Raw genomic sequence first — 24,947 nt, 5'->3', positions numbered from 1 at the left:
CTCTTTCTCTCCCCTTAAGTCAGAGAAATGCTCTCTAAACCCATGTTACTGGCACTCTAATGTGCATTAGAACCACCTAGGGATTTTGTTAAAGGCAAACTGATAGATTAGGTTTGGAGTGGGGCTGAAATTCTACATTTCTAACCTGGTGCTGATGCTGTTTGTTCATGAACCAGCTTTGGGGGAGCAACGTACCAAATGACTAGGTGTGGAAGAACCAGAGCAGTGGTTCTCAAACTTTGCTGAACATTTGGACCACCTGGGGAACTAACATGCCTCGGCCCAGGTCACACCTCTTACCAATTAAATCAGAATGTCGGGGGGGCGGGGTGGGGCGGTGGTGGGAGCCAGGCTGCAGTAGTTGTTAAAGATCTCCAGGTGACTCTAATGCACCCCAAACTCTGGGAAACACTGGGATAGCATCAGTAAACCAGATTTCAGTAGCCAAAGCAGTCTTGCCAAGGCCAATATTTAACATATGAATAATTGCCAACATACTTTTTATGAATGATTTGTCAATCTCCAGCTTTCACACCTCTTCTCCTTCCTGAGTCTCTTCTGCTGTCTTCTTGAAAGGAGGTGTTTTCTTGCAGTCTCTGGGCTAACTAAAGCTTCTGTCCCCCAACTTCAGTTCTACCTTGGTTTCCCTCCTCTTCTGTTGATTTCATGGCGATAACTAGGAAGTGAGTTTTCTATCTTCAGCACTTGAGACAGTTTTCGGTATGTAGCGGGTGTTCAAGAGATTTTTATTGAGCTGAATCTGACGAAAGGATTTCACATGGTATGTGAATGACCTTTGGTCATGTGAATCCAGGCTGCCATCAACTGGCCTTGGAAGGGCAAGGCAGCACTCTTCATTGGAATTCTTACTCTGTCGTCTGTGTACGGCGACAGAAGATACAAAACTCTTTCAGGTTCCTCTGAATTGACCTCAACACCAGGGTCTGCACAGCCCTCTGAAAAGTTTAAGTGAAAGAGAGTAAGCTGTCCCTGAGTACATCTATAGAAGGCACAGAACATTCAGAACCTTACGGGTTTAACAGGTTTGGAAGATTCTCATTTATTTAATTATGCTTGAGGATATGAGCTTTGGGAGGAAAACAGTGAGGATATCACACTGAAGATGTCATTTGGGTTTCTTTATGGACAAGGCTTAAATTCAGAATGAAGGGGCCCTAAGGCAAGACTATAGATTTTTAGATAAAAAAATTTTCAAGGCTTGTCTTTGCTTACTATCCACTGTGGCTCACATAATTGGCTAATTAACTGTGGCTTACGATGTTGGAAGGACTCCCAAACTTTTCTCTCCAGGCAAGATCTCTCTCCCAAATTCCAAAGAGCTCCATATGCCTTCCTGACATTCCACTTGGTGTGCAATAGACATTTCGTACTTAACATTCCAAGTTGAGCTGATGTTCCCCACCCTGTGCTGTTTGGAATTATTCCCAGAATAATGGATGTGAACTCCATCCTTCCACATGCTCAAACCAGAAAAACCTCGTAGTCAGCCCCGACTCTTGGCTTTGTCTCACACTTTATATCCATTCTGTCAGGAAATCTTGCAAGTTCTGCCTTCAAACATACCCAGAATCAGTTCCCGTGTCCCCTCCATTGCTACCACCCTGGTCAAGCTCACCATTATCTCTCACCTGTGTTAATACATCAGCCTCTTAATTGGTTTCTCTGCTTCTGTATGACTCCCATCTAGAACCTATTCCCAACACAGCAGCTAGAGTGATCCTTGTTGAAACACGAGAAAGAACATGTCCCTTTCTGCTCAGACCCTGCACTGGTTCTCCTTTTACTCAAAGGGCCCAAGAGCTTATAGCAGCCTAGACTTGGCGTTGTTGCTCGCTGTGGATCAACAGTATCAGCATCAGCTGGAAACTTGTTAAAACTGTGGAATCTCAGGCCCCACCCCAGAGCCGCTAAATCAGGACCAAGAAGCACAGGTGATTCTTAGGATTGTTAAAGGATGAAAGCATGGGTTCGAATTCTCTGTGATCTGACCTCCCCATGACCTCTCAGCTCATCTCAATTGCTAACTCATGGCTTCCTTGCACTTCCTTAATTGTCTCAGGCATACTGGTGCCCCAGGGCCTTTGCTCTTGCTATTTCTTCATCTTCCCCAGAATCCACTCAGCCAACCCCTTCATGTCTTGCAAGTCTTTTTGCTCAGATATCTCTTCTCCGTGAAGCCACCCTCCAGGTGAGCAGGGATCTTTGAAGGGCAGTGACTTAGGGTCAGGCAAGTGAGACACCCACTTCAAGAACAAAACTTCCAGAGAGGTGGGGAGAAACAAAAACAACCCAGTAATCAAGAGGAGTAATAATTTAAGGCAGTATTATTATTACTATTTTGGCTGTGCCACGCAGCTTACGGAATCTTAGTTCCCCAACCAGGGATTGAACCCGGGCCCTCTGCAGTGAGAGCACAGAGTCCTAGCCACTGGACCCACCAGGGAATTCCCAAACGCAGTATTTTAAAAAATAAAAATTAATGCAAAAAAAAATCAACACTTGAAGTAAAAGTAGGATCACTAACAGTGCCAGGCCAAGTCATATTGGAGGCTGAGGCAAAAGGTCAGTAATACTCATCCTGTCTTTATTGAAAAATGTTGATATTTTATTCATCATTTTTGGATTAGCTTTTACTTTAAAAATATTTTAAAATATTATTCATCTCAATTATTGAGGTTCGTTGGGTTTGTTTTTTTTTTGGTGCCCTCTTATGCTCCAAAGTGAGTGCCTTACTTACCTTATAGTAGTCCCAGCTCTTAATCTTTGTTTTGCTCACTGATGAGTCCCAAACACACAAGACTCTGCCTGACACATAGTAGGATCTAAGTAAGTACTTGTTAAACGAATGAAGGTTAAATAAGTGCTAAAGATAGCCTGTTCTTATAAGAGACAAAACACTGAAGCTGCAAGATACTCCTTTAGAGAAAAAGCATTTGGTGTACGATCTCTGCTATCTCCATTTGAATTTTTCGGACATTTATATGAAAAGGACACTTTGTGGGAAATTGTATGCTAAATAAGCCCTTAGTTGTCATTTGTTCATTTAATCAAAACTTAATGAGTATCTGCTTGGTGCCAGTGACTGAACACACCTGGCAATTAGTTAGGACGTTTCTGCCATCGGAAAGCATGCAGTGTGAGCTAACAGTGATAAGATGCGGTGGATGTAGTGGTTTTAGCAGGATGCTGTGGCGCCTACACGGTTGGCAGCGAAGGTGGGGAGTCTCAAATAGGATGATTATAGGTCTTGGTTTGCTTGGGGGCGGTTCCAGTTTCCTCCTGTTACAGATCAGTTAACATCTGCTAATTTTTATTGCTTGTTTTTACTCTCTAAAGCATCCTCAGTTGTATGGTAAATTACTTGGTCCCCATAGTGTCAAAGGACAGGAGCAATAGCTAGATGCAGGAGAAGGAGGAAGGGAGAAGCAGTGCAAAGGCACAGAGGTGAGGAAATGCAGATTGCATTTTTAAAAATGGACTGCATTAATACGTTTAGATTGGGGGAGAAGAGCTGGAGGGTGGTGAGAAATAAAGCTGGAGAGGCTGATTAGAAAATTAACACCTATGTAACTTTTTCTTCTGGATGGTTGCCACCAAAGCCAGTTGTCAAACTCATATCCATGTGTTTACTGGAAGATGGTAGCAGTAAGGCATGTTCTGTGAAGGTTTTTATCAGGACAGGCTTCAGTGGAAAGTTTTGAAATCAAGTGGTCATTTATGACTTGCATTCCAAGCTAAACAACTTCTGTCTTTCTGGGTACTTTGTATATGAAGAAGAAAAACATTTAATGCAAGGATTGGTGAACTGGTGACTCAATCAAGGAGCGAGGAGGGACTGTGTTACTGAGGTAGGGATTGGAATGAAAAGTATTGAGGTAGTTTTCCAGTGCTGTGGTTTTTAACCGGGGTAGAATAAAGAAGGGATGGTCCAAGTGTTTGAAAGGAATATGGGGGAGGTCATTTGACTATTTTTTCTCGTTTAATGACCTAACATACTCTCACTTGTATTCAGTGTTGTATAGTCTTTGAAGTTTGACTCAGATATACACTGATTAACAGTAATTAATGTTGATATGCTGGGGCCTCCCAAACTTCTCTCTCTAGCCTTGATCTCTCTCCTGAACTCCAAGCTTAGACTTCCACTGCCCTTACGGACATGGCACTTGCTGTGTAATAGACGTCTCAAATCCAGCGTCTCCGAAATTTTACTCCCGATCTGCTGCTCAACATTATTATGTGTCCCTAAACATTAACTATATTATATAATTAGCAAAAGTATTAAAAATGTCATGTAGTTATTTCTTTAAGTATTACGTTGACCCAAATCTTGAAAGAAACAATAATTGTGAATGCTTATCAAGCCAGAATGAAAGTTATGGTTTGGTTTTTGTAGTCAGTGTCTGGGGCCCGTTCCTAGACATTTCAGTTTAAGAAGTCTGGCAGAGGACCAGGCTCCTGTACTTTGAAAGTGTTTGTCAGGTAATAGTCTCTACTGATTTAAGAACCACTGTAAAAAGAAACACCCCAGATTTAAAAAGAGATAAAAGAAAGGTGAGTAAAGAGAACTCTAGCAAAGGCACCATGGCTCTTTTATCTGTAGTTGTATATCTCCTAGTAAACATGTCCAAATTATTTTGGTTCAGAGAAAGTTCACGGATTTTTCTTTTAAGTCATAAAACCTAGACCAAAAAATTTACAGCTGAAGACAAAACCCCAGGTTAATTGCATTACTTTGTATATAGCTTGTTGATAACAAGATTCATTGTCATTAAAGAGTACATCCTAGGTCAATTTGTTCTAAATGATGTTCATGGAGATACCCTTGTTGCTTGCCTAATTGCTCTACAAAGCATGGGGCTCAGAATTTCCTAACAATTTTGTCTACAGCTTGTGACACAAATATTTAATTTTAAAAGAAGTTGGCCTCGTCACAGACCAGTAAATAGAGTGAAGGTTTGAAACAGTATCCAGCAAATTAGAAATGTTGAAGAACAAGAATTATCCTCAACCCTGACTTTTAGAAAAAGCTGTTGCTATTGGGAATTTAATCTAGAAAGCAGTTTTTCAGTGGGTCAGTGCATGTTCAGCCCAGTAAGACTAAACTCTTCAGTCTGGTTTCCAAAGCTCTTTATGAACCTTACCAGCATTTCTCATAGCCCTGCCTCTTAGAGGTGCTGGCTCTAGTTTCAGGCAGACCAGACTGGAACTTTCTCAGAACCCTACGCCTGCAGCCCTCAGTGATTTTGCATCAGCGTTCAGTTTTCTGCCTGCCCTGCTCGTTCATCTTAAAGATTTAAACCAAGTAGCAAGTTTCCTGGCAAGTCTTCCCTAATAACCCTCCTGGCTAGAGACGGGTGGTTCTCCTGTGTTTCCACATGACACAAAAACGTGCCTTTCGTGGCAGTTCTGATATCGAGGTACCTAACCCACGGAGCTCATAGAAGACACGCTAGTTCTTTTTTTTTTTTTTTTAATTTATTTTTATTCAAGTATAGTTGATTTACAACGTTGTGTTAATTCCTACTGTACAGCAAAGTGATTCAGTTATATATATATATATTTTTTTTTCATATTCTTTTCTGTTATGGTTTATCACAGAATGTTGAATATAGTTCCCTGTGCTATACAGTAGGACCTTGTTGTTTATCCATCCTATATATAATAGTTTGCATCTGCTAACCCCAAACTCCCAGTCCATTCCTCCCCTACACTCCTCCCCCTTTGCAACCACAAGTCTGTTCTCTATGTCTGTGAGTCTGTTTCTGTTTCATAGATAAGTTCATTTGTGTTACATTTTGGATTCCACATATAAGTGATACCATATGGTATGTTTTTCTCTTTCTGACTTACTTCACTTAGTATGATAATCTCTATGTCCATCCATGTTGCTGCAAATGGCATTATTTCATTCTTTTTTTATAGCTGAGTAGTATTCCATTATATATATATACCACATCTTTTCTTTTTTTTAACATCTTTATTGGAGTATAATTGCTTTACAATGGTGTGTTAGTTTCTGCTTTATAACAAAGTGAATCCGTTATACATATACATATGTCCCCATATCTCTTCCCTCTTGCATCTCCCTCCCTCCCACCCTCCCTATCCCACCCCTCTAGGTGGTCACAAAGTACCGAACTGATGTCCCTGTGCTATGCGGCTGCTTCCCACTAGCTAGCTATTTTACGTTTGGTAGTGTATATATGTCCATGCCACTCTCTCATTTTGTCCCAGCTTACCCTTCCCCCTCCCCGTCTCCTCAAGTCTATTCTCTAGTAGGTCTGCATCTTTATTCCCATCTTGCCCCCAGGTTCTTCATGACCATTTTTTTTTTTAGATTCCATATATATGTGTTAGCATACAGTATTTGTTTTTCTCTTTATGACTTACCTCAGTCTGTGTGATGGTCTCTACATCCATCCACGTCTCTACAAATGACCCAATTTCGTTCCTTTTTATGGCTGAGTAATATTCCATTGTATATATGTACCACATCTTCTTTATCCATTCATCTGTCAGTGGGCGCTTAGGTTGCTTCCATGACCTGGATATTGTAAATAGTGCTGCAGTGAACATTGGGGTGCATGTGTCTTTTTGAATTATGGTTTTCTCTGGGTATATGCCCAGTAGTGGGATTGCTGGGTCCTATGGTAGTTCTATTTTTAGTTTTTTAAGGAACCTCCATACTGTTCCCCATAGTGGCTGCATCAATTTACATTCCCACCAGCAGTGCAAGAGAGTTCCCTTCTCTCCACACCCTCTCCAGTATTTATTGTTTGTAGATTTTTTTGATCATGGCCATTCTGACTGGTGTGAGATGATATCTCATTGCAGTTTTGATTTGCATTTCTCTAATGATTAATTATGTTGAGCATCCTTTCATGTGTTTGTTGGCAATCTGTATATCTTCTTTGGAGAAATGTCTATTTAGGTCTTCTGCCCATTTTTGGATTGGGTTGTTTGTTTTTTTGATATTGAGCTGCATGAGCTGCTTGTAAATTTTGGAGATGAATCCTTTGTCCGTTGCTTCATTTGCAACTGTTTTCTCCCACTCTGAGGGTTGTCTTCTCATCTTGTTTATGATTTCCTTTGCTGTGCAAAAGATTTTAAGTTTCATTAGGTCCCATTTGTTTATTTTTGTTTTTATTTCCATTTCTCTAGGAGGTGGGTCAAAAAGGATCTTGCTGTGATTTATGTCATAGAGTGTTCTGCCTATGTTTTCCTCTAAGAGTTTGATGGTATCTGCCCTTACATTTAGGTCTTTAATCCATTTTGAGTTTATTTTTGTGTATGGTGTTAGGGAGTGTTCTAATTTCACGCTTTTACATGTAGCTCTCCAGTTTTCCCAGCACCACTTATTGAAGAGGCTGTGTTTTCTCCATTGTATGTTCTTGCCTCCTTTATCAAAGATAAGGTGACCATATGTGCATGGGTTTATCTCTGGGCTTTCTGTCCTGTTCCACTGATCTATATTTCTGTTTTTGTGCCAGTACCATACTGTCTCGATTACTGTAGCTTTGTAGTATAGTCTGAAGTCAGGGAGAATGTTTCCTCCAGCTCCGTTTTTCTTTCTAAAGACTGCTTTGGCTATTTGGGGTCTTTTGTGTTTCCATACAAATTGTGAAATCTTTTGTTCTAGTTCTGTGAAAAATGCCATTGGTAGTTTGATAGGGATTGCATTGAATCTGTAGATTGCTTTGGGTAGTAGAGTCATTTTCACAATGTTGATTCTTCCAATCCAAGAACATGGTATATCTCTTCATCTGTTTGTATCATCTTTAATTTCTTTCATCAGTGTCTTATAGTTTTCTGCATACAGGTCTTTTGTCTCCTTAGGTAGGTTAATTCCTAGGTATTTTATTCTTTTTGTTGCGATGGTAAATGGGAGTGTTTTCTTAATTTCACTTTCAGATTTTTCATCATTAGTGTATAGGAATGCAAGAGATTTCTGTGCATTAATTTTGTAACCTGCTACTTTACCAAATTCATTGATTAGCTCTAGTAGTTTTCAGGTAGCATCTTTAGGATTCTCTATGTATAGTATCATGTCATCTGCAAACAGTGACAGCTTTACTTCTTCTTTTCCGATTTAGATTCCTTTTATTTCTTTTTCTTCTCTGATTGCTGTGGCTAAAACTTCCAAAACTATGTTGAATAATAGTGGTGAGAGTGGAAAACCTTGTCTTGTTCCTGATCTTAGTGGAAATGGTTTCAGTTTTTCACCATTGAGGATGATGTTGGCTGTGGGTTTTTCATATATGGCCTTTATTATACTGAGGAAAGTTCCCTCTATACCTACTTTCTGGAGTGTTTTTATCATAAATGGGTGTTGAATTTTGTCAAAAGCTTTCTCTGCATCTGTTGAGATGATCATACGGTTTTTCTCCTTCAATTTCTTAATATGGTTTATGACATTGATTGATTTGCATATATTGAAGAATCCTTGCATTCCTGGGATAAACCCCACTTGATCATGGTGTATGATCCTTTTAATGTGCTGTTGGATTCTGTTTGCTAGTATTTTGTTGAGGATTTTTGCATCTATGTTCATCAGTGTTATTGGCCTGTAGTTTTCTTTTTTTGTGACATCTTTGTCTGGTTTTTGTATCAGGGTGATGGTAGCCTCGCAGAATGAGTTTGGGAGTGTTCCTCCCTCTGCTATATTTTGGAAGAGTTTGTGAAGGATAGCTGTTAGCTCTTGTCTAAACGTTTGATAGAATTCGCCTGTGAAGCCATCTGGTCCTGGGCTTTTGTTTGTTTGAAGATTTTTAATCACAGTTTCAATTTCAGTGCTTGTGATTGGTCTGTTCATATTTTGTATTTCTTCCTGGTTCAGTCTCGGCAGGTTGTGCATTTCTAAGAATTTGTCCATTTCTTCCAGGTTGTCCATTTTATTGGCATAGAGTTGCTTGTAATCTCTCATGATCCTTTGTGTTTCTGCAGTGTCAGTGGTTACTTCTCCTTTTTCATTTCTAATTCTATTGATTTCAGTCTTCTCCCTTTTTTTCTTGATGAGTCTGGCTAATGGTTTATCAATTTTGTTTATCTTCTCAAAGAACCAGCTTTTAGTTTTATTGATCTTTGCTATTGTTTCCTTCATTTCTTTTTCATTTATTTCTGACCTGATCTTTATGATTTCTTTCCTTCTGCTAACTAAGGAACTTCTGCTAAGGTTAGGTTGTTTATTTGAGATGTTTCTTGTTTCATAAGGTAGGATTGTATTGCTATAAACTTCCCTCTTAGAACTGCTTTTGCTGCATCCCATAGGTTTTGCGTCGTCGTGTTTTCATTGTCATTTGTTTCTGGGTGTTTTTTGTTTTCCTCTTTGATTTCCTCAGTGATCTCTTGGTTATTAAGTAGTGTGTTGTTTAGCCTCCATGTGTCTGTATTTTTTACAGATTTTTTCCTGTAATTGATATCTAGTCTCATAGTGTTGTGGTCAGAAAAGGTACTGGATACGATTTCAATTTTCTTAAATTTATCAAGGTTTGATCTGTGACCCAAGATATGATCTATCCTGGAGAATGTTCCATGAGCACTTGAGAAGAATGTGTATTCTGTTGTCTTTGGATAGAATGTCTTGTAAATATCAATTAAGTCCATCTTGTTTAATGTATCATTTAAAGCTTGTGTTTCCTTATTGATTTTCATTCTGGATGATCTGTCCATTGGTGAAAGTGGGGTTTTAAAGTCCCCTACTACGATTGTGTTCCTGTCAATTTCCCCTTTTATAGCTGTTAGTATTTGCCTTATGTATTGAGGTGCTCCTGTGTTGGGTGCATAAATATTTACAGTTCTTATATCTTCTTCTTGGATTGATCCCTTGATCATTATGTAGTCTCCTTCTTTGTCTCTTGTAATAGTCTTTGTTTGAAAGTCTATTTTGTTGTTATAAAGCAGAATTAACACACCATTGTGAAGCAGTTATACTCTAAGAAAGATGTTAAAAAAAATAAAAATAAAAAAATAAAGTCTATTTTGTCTGATATGAGAATTGCTACTCCAGCTTTCTTTTGATTTCCATTTGCATGGAATATTTTTTCCATCCCCTCACTTTCAGTCTGTATGTGTCACTAGGTCTGAAGTGGGTCTCTTGTAGACAGCATATATACAGGTCTTGTTTTTGTATCCATTCAGCCAATCTATGTCTTTTGGTTGGAGCATTTAATCCATTTACATTTAAGGTAATTTTCGATATGTATGTTCCTATTACCATTTTCTTAATTGTTTTGGGTTTGTTATTGTAGGTCTTTTCCTTCTCTTGTGTTTCCTGCCTAGAGAAGTTCCTTTAGCAATTGTTGTAGAGCTGGTTTGCTGGTGCTGAATTCTCTTAGCTTTTGCTTGTCTGTAAAGGTTTTAATTTCTCCATCAAATCTGAATGATATCCTTGCTGGATAGAGTAATCCTGGATGTAGGTTTTTCCCTTTCCTCACTTTAAATATGTCCTGCCACTCCCTTGTGGCTTGCAGTACTTCTGCTGAAATAGCAGCTGTTAACCTTATGGGGATTCCCTTGTGTGTTATTTGTTGTTTTTCCCTTGCTGCTTTTAATATTTTTTCATTGTATTTAATTTTTGATAGTTTGATTAATATATGTCTTGGCGTGTTTCTCCTTGGATTTATCCTGTATGGGACTCTCTGTACTTCCTGGACTTGACTGACTATTTCCTTTCCCATATTAGGGAAGTTTTCAACTATATTCTCTTCAAATACTTTCTGTACCTTTCTTTTTCTCTTCTTCTTCTGGAACCCCTATAATTCGAATGTTGGTGCATTTAATGTTGTCCCAGAGGTCTCTGAGACTGTCCTCAGTTCTTTTCATTCTTTTTTCTTTATTCTGCTCTGCAGTAGTTATTTCCACTATTTTATCTTCTAGGTCACTTATCCGTTTTTCTGCCTCAGTTATTCTGCTATTGATCCCTTCTAGAGAATTTTTAATTTCATTTATTGTGTTGTTCATCACTGTTTTTTGCTCTTTAGTTCTTCTAGGTCTTTGTTAAACGTTTCTTGTATTTTCTCCATTCTATTGCCAAGATTTTGGATCATCTTTACTATCATTATTCTGAATTCTTTTTCAGGTAGACTGCCTATTTCCTCTTCATTTGTTAGGTCTGGTGGGTTTTTGCCTTGCTCCTTCGTCTGCTGTGTGTTTCTCTGTCTTCTCATTTTGCTTAACTTAGTGTGTTTGGGGTCTCCTTTTCGCAGGCTGCAGGTTTGTAGTTCCTGTTGTTTTTGGTGTCTGCCCCCAGTGGGTAAGGTTGGTTCAGTGGGTTGTGTAGGCTTCCTGGTGGAGGGGACTAGTGCCTGTGTTCTGGTGGATGAGGCTGGATCTTGTCTTTCTGGTGGGCAGGTCCACGTCTGGTGGTGTGTTTTGGGGTGTCTGTGGCCTTATTATGATTTTAGGCAGCCTCTCTGCTAATGGATGTGGTTGTGTTCCTGTGTTGCTAGGTGTTTGGCATAGGGTGTTCAGCACTGTAGCTTGCTGGTCATTGAGTGATGCTGGGTCTTGATGTTGAGATGGAGATCTCTGAGAGATTTTTACCATTTGGTATTACGTGGAGCTGGGAGGTCTCTTGTGGACCAGTGTCCTGAACTTGGCTCTCCCGCCTCAGAGGCACAGACGTGATGCCTGGCTGGAGCACCAAGAGACTGTCATCCACACGGCTCAGAATAAAAGGGAGAAAAAAAAAAAAAAGAAAAAAGAAGATAAAATAAAATACAATAAAATAAAGTAAAATAAAATAGTTATTAAAATTAAAAATAATTATTAAAAAAATTTTTTAAGTAATAAAAAAAAAAAAGACAGACAGAACCCTAGGAGAAATGGTAAAAGCAAAGCTATACAGACAAAATGACACACAGAAGCATATGCATACACACTCACAGAAAGAGAAAAAGGTAAAAAAATATGTATATCGTTGCTCCCAACGTCCACCTCCTCAATTTGGGATGATTCGTTGTCTATTCAGGTATTCCAGAGATGCAGGTACATCAAGTTGACTGTGGAGATTTAATCCACTGCTCCTGAGGCTGCTGGGAGAGATTTCCCTTTCTCTTCTTTGTTCACACAGCTCCCGGGGTTCAGATTTGTATTTGGACCCGCCTCTGCGTGTAGGTCGCCTGAGGGCGTCTGTTCTTCGCTCAAACAGAAGGGGGTTAAAGGAGCCACTGCTTCGGGGGCTCTGGCTCACTCAGGCTGGGGGGCGGGAGGGGTACGGAATGTGCGGTGAGCCTGCGGCGGCAGAGGCCTGAGTGACGTTGCAGCAGCCTGAGGCGCGCCGTGCGTTCTCCTGGGTAAGTTGTCCCTGGATCATGGCACCCTGGCAGTGGCGGGCTGTACAGGCTCCCGGGAGGGGAGGTGTGGATAGTGACCTGTGCTTGCACACAGGCTTCTTGGTGGCGGCAGCAGCAGCCTTAGCGTCTCATGCCCGTCTCTGGGGTCCGCGCTGATAGCCGCGGCTCGCGCCCGTCTCTGGAGCTCGTTTAGGCGGCTCTCTGAATCCCCTCTCCTCACGCACCAGGAAACAAAGAGGCAAGAAAAAGTCTCTTGCCTCTTCGGAAGCTCCAGACCTTTTCCCGACTCCCTCCCGGCTAGCTGTGGTGCACTAGCCCCTTCAGGCTGTGTTCACGCCGCCAACCCCAGTTCTCTCCCTGGGATCCGACCTCTGAAGGCCGAGCCTGAGCTCCCAGCCCCCGCCCGCCCCGGCGGGTGAGCAGACAAGCCTCTCGGGCTGGTGAGTGCTGGTTGGCACCATCCTCTGTGCGGGAGTCTCTCCGCTTTGCCCTCCGCACCCCTGCTGTTGCGCTCTCCTCCGTGGCTCCGAAGCTTCCCCCCTCCTCCACCCGCAGTCTCCCCCTGCGAAGGGGCTTCCTAGTGTGTGGAAACCTTTCCTCCTTCACAGCTCCCTCCCACTGGTGCAGGTCAGTCCCTATTCTTTTGTCTCTGTTTTTTCTTTTTTCTTTTGCCCTACCCAGGTACGTGGGGAGTTTCTTGCCTTTTGGGAGGTCTGAGGTCTTCTGCCAGCGTTCAGTAGGTGTTCTGTAGGTGTTGTTCCACATGTTGATGTATTTCTGATGTATTTGTGGGGAGGAAGGTGATTTCCGCGTCTTAGTCTTCGGCCATCTTGAAGCTCCTCCCCTACCATTCATCTGTTGATGGACATTTAGGTTGTTTCCATGAAAGACACACTGTTCCTTACTAATCTCCTAGCTCACCAAGTAGTGGGTACAAAGCAGGAAATTGTAATAATAATACAGTTTGGAAAGATTTGTTTTATCCCCATTGGAAAATAAAATAAAATTTCCGTTTGTTTTTAGTTAACTAGAAGGTTGTGTTCTCAAAATCAGCTTTAAACAGGTGGAATAACTATTTTCTAAGCATTTTAGCTAATGGAAATTTTATAGGTAATGCTGACAGTCTGGACAGATTGTGTCAGAAAAATGTTTAATTAGTACATATTGAAAATGAGTGAGGAAGCAAGAAGAGACCAACTTCATTAACTCAACAAACGCTTACTAATTACTTAAGATATGCTGGGCTTTGGGAACAAAATAGTTTTGGAGTGTTTTCACACATATAATTTCATTGATATTTCCAACTTAATGGTGGAAGGAGTTCAAAAAAGGTTCATATGATTGAATAAACATCTTTCTGACTATCACAGTTTAATCCACTGGGATGTCACCCTGGGCTGGAGAAGATTAATTTACTCTTGCCTCCATGTGATTCAAGAAGATTTTTTTACATCAATATACCTGCCAATGTGCGCAGTTTGCATTAAGAAAGCAGTTTACTTACTTGACATGATTTTGCTTATTTCATGCAGAGTTTAAGTTATTGGGAGCCTCCATAAATGTTTGATAAATGGGTAAATGAATGAACAAGCAGTATAGTATTTCCACTTTGAAAGAATTTGTCTAATTGATTAAATCTAAATGGGTCACTGACTTTGTTATCTCTTTGTAGATTTGATATCACAGGAGGATATTTATGAAATTGAAATTGGGTGGTTTTGTTGCCGATCTTGTGTGACAAGAAAATCTTTGAAGGAGCACATTGTCTTTAAATTAATTTCACTGCTTTTTGAAATGTTTCTCTTTCTCTAGATTTTAGTGCCAATTATTTCTAATAAGAACAACCATAAATCCTGGTCCTGTTGTATTTCACAAGACATGGAACGTCACATAGAAGTCATGAAAAATAAAATGCATATTTTTAAGGGCAAAATGTTAAGAAGAACTCTTCTACCAATTCCCACTATTGCAGGAAATGTTGACCTGGATCAGAAATATTCAGAGACCAAGTACGTAATGATATGGTTTACACAGGGTATCAACATGGAGAGCCAACACACCCATTTAATATCATACCCCCAGCAAACTGTTAGCAAAATATCAGAATTATTATAACTACAGCATATTTTTAAAAATAATGTACAGAAACACCATATATATTATTTCCTTTCAAAGTATTCTTTCTAAAAGCAGACTGTACAAAAAGCAAGCAGCACCAGTTGCCATAATGTCAACAATAGTCTTCTAGTAAAATGTTTTTGAGGACATTATGATTCTTTAACAATTTTTTAAACGTTAGAGACATGCCCATGACAGAATAGCAATGTCACAACTCAAATTGAGGCTATAAAAATAATAGATCTGATTCTGAAGTATTTATATTTAGAAAACTAGCTTATGGATTCATAAAATACCTATTAAAATTCAAGTCCTATCCTTATTTGGATGAAATGATTCATTTTTGTATTTTTAATCATTTCAATGTTTGTAGACTAGAGCCAAATGAAAGGACAGTACTCCATGCAATTGAATCAGTGGTTATTAAATGGTCGCATCAAATCCAAGAAATTGTAGAAAAAGATTTAGTGCAGCCTTTGCTGAATAGTCTTCACTCAAATCCTCAAACTGAACTGGATTTCTGGATGATGAGGAGAGAGAACCTAGCATGCATTTATGATCAAGTAAGTTGAGAGCCCTAGAAATTGCTTGCCAGTTGAATTAGCAAAGTCAGTTGTAGAATTTGGACTCCAAAGCCATGATTTCCAGTAACGTTAAAGGTTTAATACACTATCTTTGAACGACTTAATTGTCCGTTTTCTTATTCCAAAGTTCTGTACGGTATGCATTCTTAAAATTAATGGGGATTAAAAGTAATTTTGCCTTTTTCAGACTATTTTGACAGTAATTGGAAACACTTTGTGGCAAAGAAAGAGTAGTTCCCAAGGGAAATGTTGACGATTGTAAGATTTAATTAATCTAGTTGATGTAATTAATTTGGGAAAGGAGTAGATTTTGCTTAGTGGAGAGATGCAACTTTGGAAGAACTAACTGGGTCCTCTGCTGGTGTTTGCCATTAGAAGTTATTCAGCTTAATGTTCTAAAAACGAAGACATTCATTCACATATTCACCTATCTCTTAGAGATTTTCTGAAACAGATTTTATATGGAAAAGTTAATATTTGACATGTATAATAAAATGTATATTAACAGGCTTTTTGAAAATTCAAATTAAGAGCTATAAATGTAAAATAACATACAGGCTTAAGGAAAAAAATTATTTTAAAAATTATTTTTAACTTGAAACCAGGTATGTCTTTGCGTATTAAATACTGTGTGTATTGTGCATGAATGGAATATAATTTAAATATTTTATTGCAGAGTGCATTTATTTAGTCATTAATCTAGCTTATATATATATTTTTTTCAATTTAGCTTCAGGCTCCCATTGTCCTCAAAATGGTTAAGATCCTGAAAAATAAGCAAAGCAGCTATTTTCCAACTTTGAAGGATATCTTCATGGCTGTGAAAAATGGTAAGACTCGTATTCCTCGGCCTGGCATCAGTGGTCCCTCCTGATCTGACTCCTGCCTGTCTGCTCAGCCTCCTCTACCCTTCTACCCTTAGCGTGCTCATGAAATGACTGCACTTGACTCTTCTAATGATAAGTCCGTCTTAATTATCTGCAGTTTATTCTCCGGCTATATTAAACTATTTTTCGGGTATATAGTAAGCACCTACCAAAGAGGCTCTAGATTGAACTTTCAATGAGAGTGTATGTGTGTGGAGGGGAAAGGCCTTTGGTATTTAGCAGCGGGTCGTTGAATGCCCAGCATGGAGGTTTTCTAATCAACAGTTGGGCTGCAGTTAGTCCAGTGACTCCCCAGTAGAATCTCTGAATTTGCTTAACATTCACTATTTATTTAACTCATAAGAACACGAAGTCATCATTGAAGTTTTGGTGAAGATTAAGCACACAGAGAGGAGGGTTTGTTTGTTGAATTTTGAACAGGTAATACATGTACATTGTTAAAAACCAGACGTTATAAACAGGTATTTTTAATTTAAAAAGGAAATTGTATAAGTGAGAAGTCTCCTTCTCAGTACCCAGTTTCAACCTCGCCCAGGCGTAACACCCCTCCGTAATTTTTTTTATTTCTGTTTCTTTAGACATGTGTAAGCAAATACAGATATGATCCGTGATACTAAAGTTTTAAACGATAAAATTGTAAGATAACATGGCCCAATAGCTTGTTTTTGTTTCTAACATGAGAAAATTATTTTTAAATTTTTTCCTATGTAACATGTGGAAGGTTAGGAAATACTTAAAACCTACTTTGAAAATGTTTTGCTATCTCTTCAGGCTTTTCTCCATGAACTCTGTTTGAAAAGAGGCCTTAAGACAAGAGGGCATTAGGTCTGGATTTCTATCCCAGATCCACTCAGTACATCTTAAATTTGCTGCGTCCCTGGTTTCTGTTGGCCAGCGTGGCATACTGACACCTTCCTTGTATAATTGTTGCAAGAATTAGAGCACCATTTCTCAACCTTGTCACCGCTGACGTTTTGGGCGGGATAATTCTTTGTTGTGGGGAACCACCCTGTGCATTGCGGGGTATTCAGCAGCATGCTTGGCCTCTATCCACTCCCCCCATGCCCGTTGTGACGACAAAAAATGTCTCGAGACATTGCCAAGTGACCCTTGGGGGGAAACCTCCCCTGGCTGAGAACCAATGAATTGAAGACCTAATATACAGTGCACAGAGTACTAGGCACATAGTAAGTGTACCCTCAATACACAGAAGCTGCTTGCATTTTTTTCTGGTAGTAAGATTCACATTTTCTGTGGATAAAACTTCTCCAGGAATGAATCCCAGGGGTCCTCAGAGCCTTTTGAGCATATGAACTGGAGATTCAGGAGAAAACACTCTCAGTAGAACAAGTGGCCCAAAGCCATTCTCAGTTAGAGGTAGAAGGCTCTCCCAAAGACCTAGTCGAGGCTTTGTAAAATCACTAGAAGTGTTTATCACATTTTAAGGGCACTTTACCTTTACATGGAATTATTGGATTTTGAAATTAATGCTGTTGAAAACACACTAATTTCAAAACATGAGTGTGTCTGAGGAAAAAATAGTTCCTGGACCCTCTCTTTCTTCCCAGGTCTTTATTGTTAGGTGGAGAGATTAATTGGTTACATGTCAAATAGAGCAACGTGGGTGGGTGCATACCTGACTCTGGCAGCCAAAAAAAAAAAAAAAAAGTCTGGCAGTTTGTTTTGTTTTTGATTTCTGACAGGAGTCTTTTGGGATAACACCAGAAAATAAGGAATTTACTTTCCTTCATTCCCTACCTTCATAAATAAAGCCCATTTTCAGTTAATCAAAGGTATTTGTAGCCTCAGGAGTACAATGAAGTCTGATGGAGATCCATTTAGGGTACATTAAAAGGACCAGTTTTAATCAAGAGAAAATTTGGATTAGATTAAACAGTAATTAATCATAACTATTTCAGTGTTGTCTTCATATATAGCTTTTTAAAAAAGTATTCCGTATTCCTACCATGCATAACAATTTTTTAAATTGAGGTAAAATTCACATAACATTAAAAAAAAGTTTTTAAAGTGTACAGATTGGTGGCATTTAGTGAATTCACAATATCCCGTAACTATTGCCTCTGTCTAGTTCACAATATTTTCATCACCCATGCTCGACAATTTCAGTAGTTACACTGTGGATAATAATATAATGGAAAATTTTTCATGGTATGAGTTACTCTTATAGGACACTAGAATGAGATAATAAATGATTCAGTTGTGCTGGTACCAAGTGCGTGGGAGGAGTTAACTTTCTGGTGATGGTGCTGGTGAGTCTTCAGCCGGAATATACTTGTGAGTAACTACGCCTGGGCTCTCTTTGAAGGGTTGTTACAGCCGGACAGTGTCGAAAGCCTTCCTAACCTGTCCTGTGTCAATGGTACGGTAAGTGATATAAAAAGAAAGAGGCAGCATTTAAGTACAGCCATGTTGTTTTGCATCGTTCTCTTGACCTTGTGAAGTGACTTCAGATAAAAGAGGCTGCCTCACATTAACGGTGGTTTCCTTTCAGCTCTTCTCGAAGCCCAAGACGTGGAACTTTACCTGAGACCCCTGAGGAGACACCTTCAATGTGTCCAGGAGACGGAATTCCCACAGACTGGTGTATTAATTGCCCCGTTATTTCATACCATCTGTCTGATCTGGAGTCATTCCACGTTTTATAATACCCCTGTTCGGGTTATAGTTCTATTGCAAGAGTTTTGTAATCTCTTCGTTGACCGGGTATGTAGCCTGAAAAAAATAGGAACAATAAGAATTATTGCCGTGTGGTAGGTTTTATGAGATCAAGGAGGAATGAATAAATCCAGTCTACAGAACACCTTTTTCCCTTTTCTTTTTTCATAAGACTTTTATGGTAACAAAGGCCAGATGACTTTCTATCCTAAAAGGCAAAGGAGCTCTGGAAATAAGTCAGATACAGTCAAGGGACAGGTTGTTACTGGATTCTGTTTGTTTAATATCCTACCTTTCTTCAAAAGAGATTTAAGGCAGCTTCTAATAAAAGGCACGCACACGTAGTACTTTCTTTGTAGCTTTCCCTTTGGTTTCCACAGGAACATTGGCTGAGGGAAGACTTTTGGAAAGGGAAGTAAGTTAAGAGAATCTGGCAGGAAAAAAATGATCCTCCAAAAATAGTAGTAGAATTATATTGAAAGAATTCTGATTCATGGTTGATCTTTAAAAATCTTGTTTATAATTGTTTCTCTACTCTTCACTTAACTTGCAAAATGTTAAAAAAAAAAAAAAATTGGACTGCTTCCTCATCCTGTGGGAACTTTAATTACTCTTGTGTCCGTAATATCAGAGAATATTTCATAATTTGAGAGCTAAAAGATACTTGCAGGGCATATCATCCAGTGATTGTTTATTGAGGGCGTGTGTGTCTTAGTCTGCTTGAGTTGACGTAACAAAATACCACAGGCTGTGTGGCTTTATTTTCAGGAATTGCTTTCTCACATTTTTGGAGCCTGGGAGACCAGATCCAGGTGCCGTCATGGTCGTGTTCTGACTAGAGCGTTCTTCCTGGCTTGCAGATAGCTGCCTTTTCTCTGTACCCTCACACTGAGGGAAAGATCTCCCTCTTCCTCTTTTTAAAAAACCACAGTCCTGTCAGATTAGGGTCCCGCCCTCATGACCTCATTAACCTTAATTACCTCCTAAAGTTTCTATCTCCAGGTAGTCACAGTGGTGGTTAGGGCTTCAACACAGGCACTTTTTTGGAGGGGGTGTCACACTTTAGTCCATAGCAGGGTCTATATCAGGGTGTGTGTCTGAACACCTAAGGAGTTTTTGTAAAACAGATGCCAGAGAATCAGAATCTGTGCATATATGGCGTAGGCTTTGAGTTGCTAAGTAAGAGCGCTTCCTATGAGAATTGGATCATTTCCAGCTGCAACTGGCAAACTGAAGCAGAAAAAGAGAAGTGTCTAAGTTCATGTGAACTGGGAAGTCTAACAGTCCAAAGACTTGAGGATTAGCTTGCTCCAGGGGACTCAGATGATAATTTCAAAGCTCTGTTTTGCTCGTTTGTGTTTGACTTGATTCTCAGGCTCTCATCACATGTTAACCAAGGTGGCTTTTGGTAGCACCAGATGGATATCCTTCTAGTAGAGGAACTTCCCTGGAAAGAGGCTGACTTTGTTTTTCATTCTGGACCAATGGGTTTTATTTTCACTCCTGGAACAATCATGTGGCCAGGGAGATAGGCTATATTGGACAGGCCTGCATCACTAGCTCAGAGAAGGGTGGGCAACTGTGATTGACCTAAATCCCTGATCTAGTCTAATGCTTCTCAATGGTTTTCACCTCATGACTCACATAGAAATTTAAAAATTTTCATTGCACAGTGGGGTAAAATTGGAGGGGATTGGGAACGCTGAAAATCTGCTCATAGACAGGGCAAGCTGCTTGGAGCTTCTGCTGCCCCAGGCCCCAGAACCTTGCTTTTCTAAACATTAAAGAGAACAGTGTTGTAGCAGAAACTGGTTGGGGAACTGTGTTCCATTCTAATCCTGATACTTTTTCAGATGAATTAATGGAAACTTGAAAGATATCATTTGCTCACTTTGCTTGAGCATTTAGGGGGAAATCCAAATTAAAGAACAGGTTTCCTGACGTGTAGTTTACCGTTTCTGGAATACGTATGAGATTGAGGTGTGCATGTGTGTCTTCCTGTCTGCTTCCAAAGAGGTGGAATGGTGTATGGAAAGGGCTTTGGGCTCAGACCAACCAGGATTCAAATCTAGTTGAACCAGGGGACTTCCCTGGTGGTCCAGTGGTTAAGACTCCACGCTTTCACTGCTGAGGGCCCGGGTTCAATTCTTGGTCGGGGAACTAAGATTCCACAAGCCGTGAGGCACAGTTGAGAAAAAAAAAGATCAAGTTGAACCATTTTAGAGTAGTTAAATCACTTTTCCGAGCCTCACTTTCCATGCTTGTAAGTGCCCTGTTCATGGGCTTTTGTAAAGATCAAAAGAGAGAACCTCAATGAAATGCTCAGTGTGGCATTTAACAGAGACTCAGTAAAAGTTAGTTCCAAACTCTTGCCTTACAAAATAGTTGCAGCTGTTGATAGGAGGTAACAAGTCTGTTCCTTGCTATATTTTAGCATCTCTTCTGGCTTCATTCTGTTTCTCTGTTGTGCAGACTCAGTTTTGCTCTTTTGTTAATGAGTGCACTGGGTCCTAATGGCTTGGATCTCCATGTGAAAGGCTTTGATCCCTACTGCAGGATTAACCACTGTGACCACCGCTTTTCCCAAACCCCTTTTGAGGGATCCTCATCTCATTTTGAGAATGATCCAAACTTTTACTGCAAAGCCCTGATAGTGTAGAAACCTCAAAGGTTGTCGTTCACTATTGTAGTTGGCTTGCAAGGAGCCCTGGTTACCTGTAAGCCTATAAACCTATTATCCCCGGCTCCTAGGCTGTGTCAATGGCCAGAGTTTGCCAAGCTCCCAAGGAAATAATGTCGTTTCTCTTGTTCCTTAGTTACTATTCCTGGCTTATGTCCAAAGGTTCCGTCGACCTGATTTCCTAGATTCTCCAAGTGGACTTTGTAGTAAATCTGCCCCAACATGTTAGGAATCAAAAATGGGCAATGAGTCAACTTTCATCCCCGGGTTCTCTGAAGAGCTAAACTCTGCACCACCTACCACCACCCCCAGTCGTTTGCTGTCTAACTTACTTTTAATACTTATTTAACAAGCACTGTATAGTGCCTCTTATTTGCCAGAATTCTTCTAAGCCCTTTACAAGAATCTACGAATTTAATTCTCTAGCAACACTATGATATAGGTGCTATTAGTAGATGCTTTCTGTATTTAAAAAAAAAAAAAAAAAAACAACCCTGAAGTTCAGAGAAGATAAATAGCTTTCTCAAGGTCACCCAGCTGACAGAGTTCTTACTCATTTTGTTCCATATTTTAATGTAAGTTTTTATTTCTAATTACTATTAATATGTGGTGTATGAATAATTGTAAAATACTCTTATTGCATAAAATTTATAACAATGGAAATAGTCCTGCAGTTCTATCACCCTAAAATTCAGCATTTAAAAATTTTCCTTCTTCCAATACTTACACGTATTTATGCATTTTATCATATAATTCTTTTTTTTTTTTTTACTAGTTTCTTGAAAAATTATTGCTGTTGTTGGATATTTAGGTTGCTTCCAGCCTCCTGTATTATAAACAACATGCAGAAAACAACTTTATACAGAAATCCTCTTCCTTAACTTGGATAATTGGCTTAATATAAATTCCTGATGTTGATCAAGGGGTACAATCGTTTCATGACTATTGAACGCTATTTGATATTTACAAATTCTTTTTTAAAAGATTATATTAATTGCATTGCTATTATCAATGTGTAAAAAGTTTTAGTATAATTCACCAGCTTTGAGCCTTACCAGCTTTAAAAAATTTGCAGTGATTCATTGGGTATACACTTGTACCATGTTGTTTCTTAATTTTGTACGTTGCATGATTTGTGTGGTTACACATTTTACGTGCCTTTTATAATTTTCTTATATAGTTTTCGTGTACTTTGTTTCTGATCTGTAGACTTCAACGTGTTTATGAAACATTTGAACCCTTGCTGTGTGATACGTCAGGAGTCATAAGCTGGCATTCTGTCAACTGCCTTTGGCTAATGGATCAATGCGCTGTTTTTATTTTGCATAGTATTTTGAAATTAAAAAAAAAAATTGTTGCTGATGCTTAAATTGAGTAGGTCTCATTGAATTTCCAACATCCCAGCCTCTACTAAAAAGTCAGATCTCACTGCATTGACTCTTGCATCCCCATTGACACAGTCAGCTGCTAGAGCTTCATGTACCCCTTTAGATGGGTCACGTGCTGTCCAGGTGACCATGGTCTCCACTGTTCACTGTTCCTGATCTGCTTCACTCATTGTCATCATCTGCCTGATCTTTCTAGGCATTCCAGGCACGATCAGAAATCCTTTGTTACTTTAAAAGCAAATGTGTTTCTCTTTACTCGTTTTCTGACAGTAACCATTTACATAGTTATTTAGTCCAGACATATAAAAGGCATTATGTGACCACCTTGGATGATGGCACACTTGAGCTTTGGTAATGGTGTCTTTTTTTAGTGCCTTGCTTCTCTTCCCTGGTTACCTGACTCCTCTCCCTGTTCATTGTGAGTCATTACCACTCGAGGCCTTCCACTCTGTCTGTTCTGTGGCTTGGTGTCCCTGTTGTGGATATTCTCATTCACGAGATCCTAGGTGACGAGGAGTTTAAGTCTGTGAGGTTGAGCCTGAAGAAGAGATGGTAGGATTGGGCAAAAGTAAGAGTCCATAACAGCACATAAATAAGACAAAAGAAGCTGGGAGACAGGCATCAAGCTAACATGCTATCAAAGTATCACAACGTTGTAAATCAACAATGCTCCAATATAAAATAAAAATTAACTTAAAAAACTAACACGCTATCATTGATAAATTGCTTACTTGATTAATTGGCTTATCAATAAAATAAACTGGTTAGCAGTATTTTAGTTTATAAGGCCTCTGAAGTGGGACCAATTCATCGTAAATCCAGTGGTTTTATTGTTGGTTTGTCCTGATGCTACTGAGTATGAGAGAATAGAGAGAGGTGGTGTGGTTGGGTGTGCTCCAGGGAGCTACTGTGGGAATCAGAAAAGAATTCAGAGGTTAGGAGCTAAAAAGAATCTTGAGGTTCGCTTAATTCATCTCTCCTTTTTTGTAGATAAGGCAACTGAGATCCTCTGAGAAAATTCAGCTAATGTCACAAAAGCAGTTAGTGGCCCGTAACTGGACCACAGCCAGGCCTCCTGCCCCTGCTGATGCTTTTTCCCTTCACATAACCTGCTGCCCAGTGAAAGGGTATATAGAATGGTTTTCTGATCTAGGATGTTGAGTACTATAACCTTGTCTTTAGGAGGTCTTATTCAACAGTGGGCTCTGTGAACAGAAAGCTAATTGCTGTGATTGTCTCATCTATGTGAGGGTCAGACAAGAAGCACAGGAATGAATATAAGGATGGCTTGCCTGAAGGGAGGTTACTTCAGATGTAGGTAGTTAGGTCACAGGGGGCTGCTGATACAGACGGCAGTGGAGTCACCACTGTAGATTTTTTTAGCTTCCTAAAAGGACACGTTTACGATAAAGAATACATCTAGATGAAGACCTGTGGAATCCCTAACCCATACCACGTGTAAACTGTTACAAAACTCACGTTGCTGAGAGATTACTGGTAGGTCTCGTCCCTGTTCTGTGTGAAATGTTAGCAGCCTTCAGGGAGAGGTTAATTTTCCATCCAGCCCGAGTGAGAAATAAGAGCATAGGTTGGGAATCTACAGCTAGAATTGAAGGAACTAGTTAGTAGGCTTTTTAGACACCAAATGAATGACACTCTTGCTACTTTACACATTTCGGGCACAGAGTCTATACTGCATGTAAAACCATAGCCATTATTGGGAGATGGAGGACAATATGTCTACATTTAGAAAAACGTTTCTCCTATCTGCTATGTTGAACCCAATGGCTTTCAATACTTTCTCCATTGAGATCTGTGACAACTTTCTAAGCAACTGCAGAATTAAAGGTGTGCAGTTTAAACCTATAATTTATATGAGGTGAAGATGCATCAGGGTTAGAATTTATAGGTTCCTGAGGCTCCTAAACAGGGAAATTGTGAAAGTTCATAACAAATATGCAAAGGGAAGATCTGAATGATGGTCCTACGAGAGTTGCTACATGAATCTGCTGGTTTTTCTATAATCGTTCTCGCCTTTGCATTTCCACTATTGAGAACTAGTTCACATGGCATATCTTGGCTATATTTTATGTCCTATGATGAGTTTAAGCCCCCAGAAGAGAAGACTGCTAACCTAAAAGAATTGCCAATGGTATAATCACCTATGTTAGCTCTTTCTCACCTTTTCAAGTGACCTTGTGCTGCCAGGAAACGTGACCGTATTTTTAAAATACATGGTCTGATAGATTTCCCTTCCTGGCTTATACATTTCTTTATATGTAAAAACAATTGTGCAGAAT

General features: G+C 39.6%; 1 protein-coding gene across 1 annotated transcript in view; it reads left to right on the top strand.

Moving 5' to 3' along the window:
• The window catches only part of DNAH11 (dynein axonemal heavy chain 11), a 324,223-nt gene that overhangs the window by 2,282 nt on the left and 296,994 nt on the right, over positions 1 to 24,947 (top strand). Inside the window, exons 3-6 of the mRNA XM_068550514.1 lie at positions 14,127 to 14,323; positions 14,806 to 14,995; positions 15,747 to 15,846; positions 18,416 to 18,627. Coding sequence (XP_068406615.1) covers positions 14,127 to 14,323; positions 14,806 to 14,995; positions 15,747 to 15,846; positions 18,416 to 18,627 — 699 coding nt within the window. The remainder of the gene's footprint in view (positions 1 to 14,126; positions 14,324 to 14,805; positions 14,996 to 15,746; positions 15,847 to 18,415; positions 18,628 to 24,947) is intronic.

The sequence above is a fragment of the Eschrichtius robustus genome, chromosome 8 (assembly GCF_028021215.1).
Source record: "Eschrichtius robustus isolate mEscRob2 chromosome 8, mEscRob2.pri, whole genome shotgun sequence".
NCBI lineage: Eukaryota > Metazoa > Chordata > Mammalia > Artiodactyla > Eschrichtiidae > Eschrichtius > Eschrichtius robustus.
This window is presented reverse-complemented; position numbering and strand designations above follow the sequence as displayed.